At 41.8% G+C, this 2,256-nt stretch overlaps 1 protein-coding gene across 1 annotated transcript in view; it reads left to right on the top strand.

The window, feature by feature from the left end:
• Positions 1–1,034: 1,034 nt before the first annotated feature.
• Positions 1,035–2,256, top strand: part of DFNA5 (deafness, autosomal dominant 5) — a 56,625-nt gene continuing 55,403 nt past the window's right edge. The window contains exon 1 of the mRNA XM_012640733.1: positions 1,035–1,257. Within this exon, the coding sequence (XP_012496187.1) occupies positions 1,047–1,257 (211 nt within the window). The 5' untranslated portion in view covers positions 1,035–1,046. The remainder of the gene's footprint in view (positions 1,258–2,256) is intronic.

Here is a 2,256-nt window from a genome sequence, read left to right as displayed (position 1 = left end):
TTGTTCCAACACCATTTCTTAAATAGTCTATACTAAATAGAAAAATTAGCTGGGCGCAATGGAGTGTGCCTGTAGTCCCAGCTACTTGGGAGGCTGAGGCAGGAGGATCACTTGAGCTCAGGAGTCTGAAGTTGCTGTGAGCATGATGACACCACTGCACTCTAGCTGGGGCAACAGAGAGAGACTCTGTCTCCAAAAAAATAAAACAAAATAATAAATAAACAGTCTATACTTCCCGCACTGAGTATAGTACTTTTATATCTTCTAATATGTCTCTTTCTTCTTTTTCCCTCCAGCTGAAGTACAACTGTGCCTTCATTTCTGGGTTAAAAATTCATAGCTAGGTACTTTCCATTTCTGCACAGGAGAGACCCCACAGTATAGAAAAAAAGCACCTTTGACCCTTTAAAAAGTAGTCATAAGTAAGCTACCTATTGCTGTCAGTATGTTGTTCTTGAACAAATATCCCCAGCTCTCTGCCTTCCAGATTCTTGGTAGGACTGTATTTCCTGACCTTTATGGTTGGCTGAGGCCATGGCCAGTTCTGAAAAGTTGTAAGTGAACTTGCCATGTGTCACTTTTGGGCCAGAGCATTTAACTGCTGGTGTGAGAGCTTCCAGAACTCTCTTTCCTGTTGGATAATGACTGACAATGTTCAAGATGGCGTCTTCTCCTTCAGCCTAGATCCTTGAAAAACGTTAATAAACAGAGCTCTCTTGTCCCCCCGTATTGGACATGTAGTGTGAGCAAAAATTAAACCTTTATAGTTATAAGCCACTGAGATTTGGGGGTTGTTTGAGTCTGAAGGATAACGTAGCCTATCCTGACTGGAACACATATGCTCTTTCAGTATCTCAATTTGATTTCTTTGTCAGTCGAACTCAAACAGGAGGGTCTTGTCTCCTAGGGAGAAGATAGTCTCTCATGTGTACTCTTGAGACTAGGAAGAAATATGGTAATTTTAGGGAAAAAAAACCCATAAAATAATAACTTTTCATTTGATGTTAGCATAACTTCATTTTTTCAGGTAATCTGGAGCTTTCAAAATGTTTGCCAAAGCAACAAGGAATTTCCTTAGAGAGGTTGATGACGGCGGCGACCTGATTGCAGTATCAAATTTGAATGACTCTGATAAGTTACAACTTCTAAGTCTGGTGACCAAAAAGAAGAGATTCTGGTTCTGGCAACGACCCAAGTACCAGTTTTTATCCATCACCCTTGGAGATGTACTTGCAGAAGACCAATTTCTGAGTCCAGGTACGTTCCCTGGGTGTATTCCACAGTTAGTCCCAGAACAGAAGATTCTTCTTCTTTTAGACGCACGTTGTCTTGAGTCTAGATAACTTATAATGCATTCTCCTGTTTCTTTGCCACTCGCCTTTAAAACATGTCCTTTCTTAAAGTGAGCAAAATTCTGCAGGCCTGACATGGAAAGTTATAGCTTAATCTTTTAAAAATAATTTTTCAGTTTTGGTCTGAAAGTAAGACATGCCCATTGTCGATGTTGTGGCCACTCAGTGGAAATGGAATGGCTCCTCCACCTAAAATTTGCTTCATTGTTCAGATTGATGATGCCACACACCCATCAAGAGGGTGTGGAAAGTTATATTACTTACATAACGATGCTTTCTGGGGAGAGCAGGGCAGGCTCTAAAGCTGGTCCAGAAGTGGCCACAGAGAGGGGGATAAGGAGCGGGGTTCATTGTTTATTGTGATTAGTGAGTGCAGATGGGTGAGGGTCCCTGCATGAGGGCTGGGCTTATGTAGTTTGAGCTTTCACTGGCACCTGTGGACAGAGCACGTGGACTCTCGTATCAGTTTGCCCAGATGTGCAACAGAAAGAGAAAAAGGGGTGGGACTTGAAAGCTGTCAGCAGACATCAAAAATGGAGTCACATGCATTGTTGCAGTAGAGTATAAAATATGGAAAAGGATGAAGAAGACTGAAAAATCAACAAAAATCCCACCATCATATATTAATTCCAATTAACACTTGGATTGTGGTCTTTTATTCTCTGCATCCAATTTTTTTGTTGTTATTGTTTTTTTCAGGCAGAGTCTTGCTCTGTTGTCCTGGCTAGACTGCAGTGGCATCATCATAGCTCACTGTAACCTCAAACTCCTGGGCTCAAGCGATCCTCCTATCTCAGCCTCCCGAGTAGCTGGGACTATAAGCACATGCCACTGCGCCTGGCTAATTTTTCTATTTTTTATAGAGATAGGGTCTTGCTTTTGCTCAGGCTGGTCTCAAACTCCT

The sequence above is a fragment of the Propithecus coquereli genome, unplaced genomic scaffold (genome assembly GCF_000956105.1).
Source record: "Propithecus coquereli isolate 6110/MARCELLA unplaced genomic scaffold, Pcoq_1.0 Scaffold156, whole genome shotgun sequence".
Taxonomy (NCBI): Eukaryota; Metazoa; Chordata; class Mammalia; order Primates; family Indriidae; genus Propithecus; species Propithecus coquereli.
Note: the sequence above shows the minus strand (reverse complement) of the source record. Positions and strands in the feature narration are given on the sequence as shown.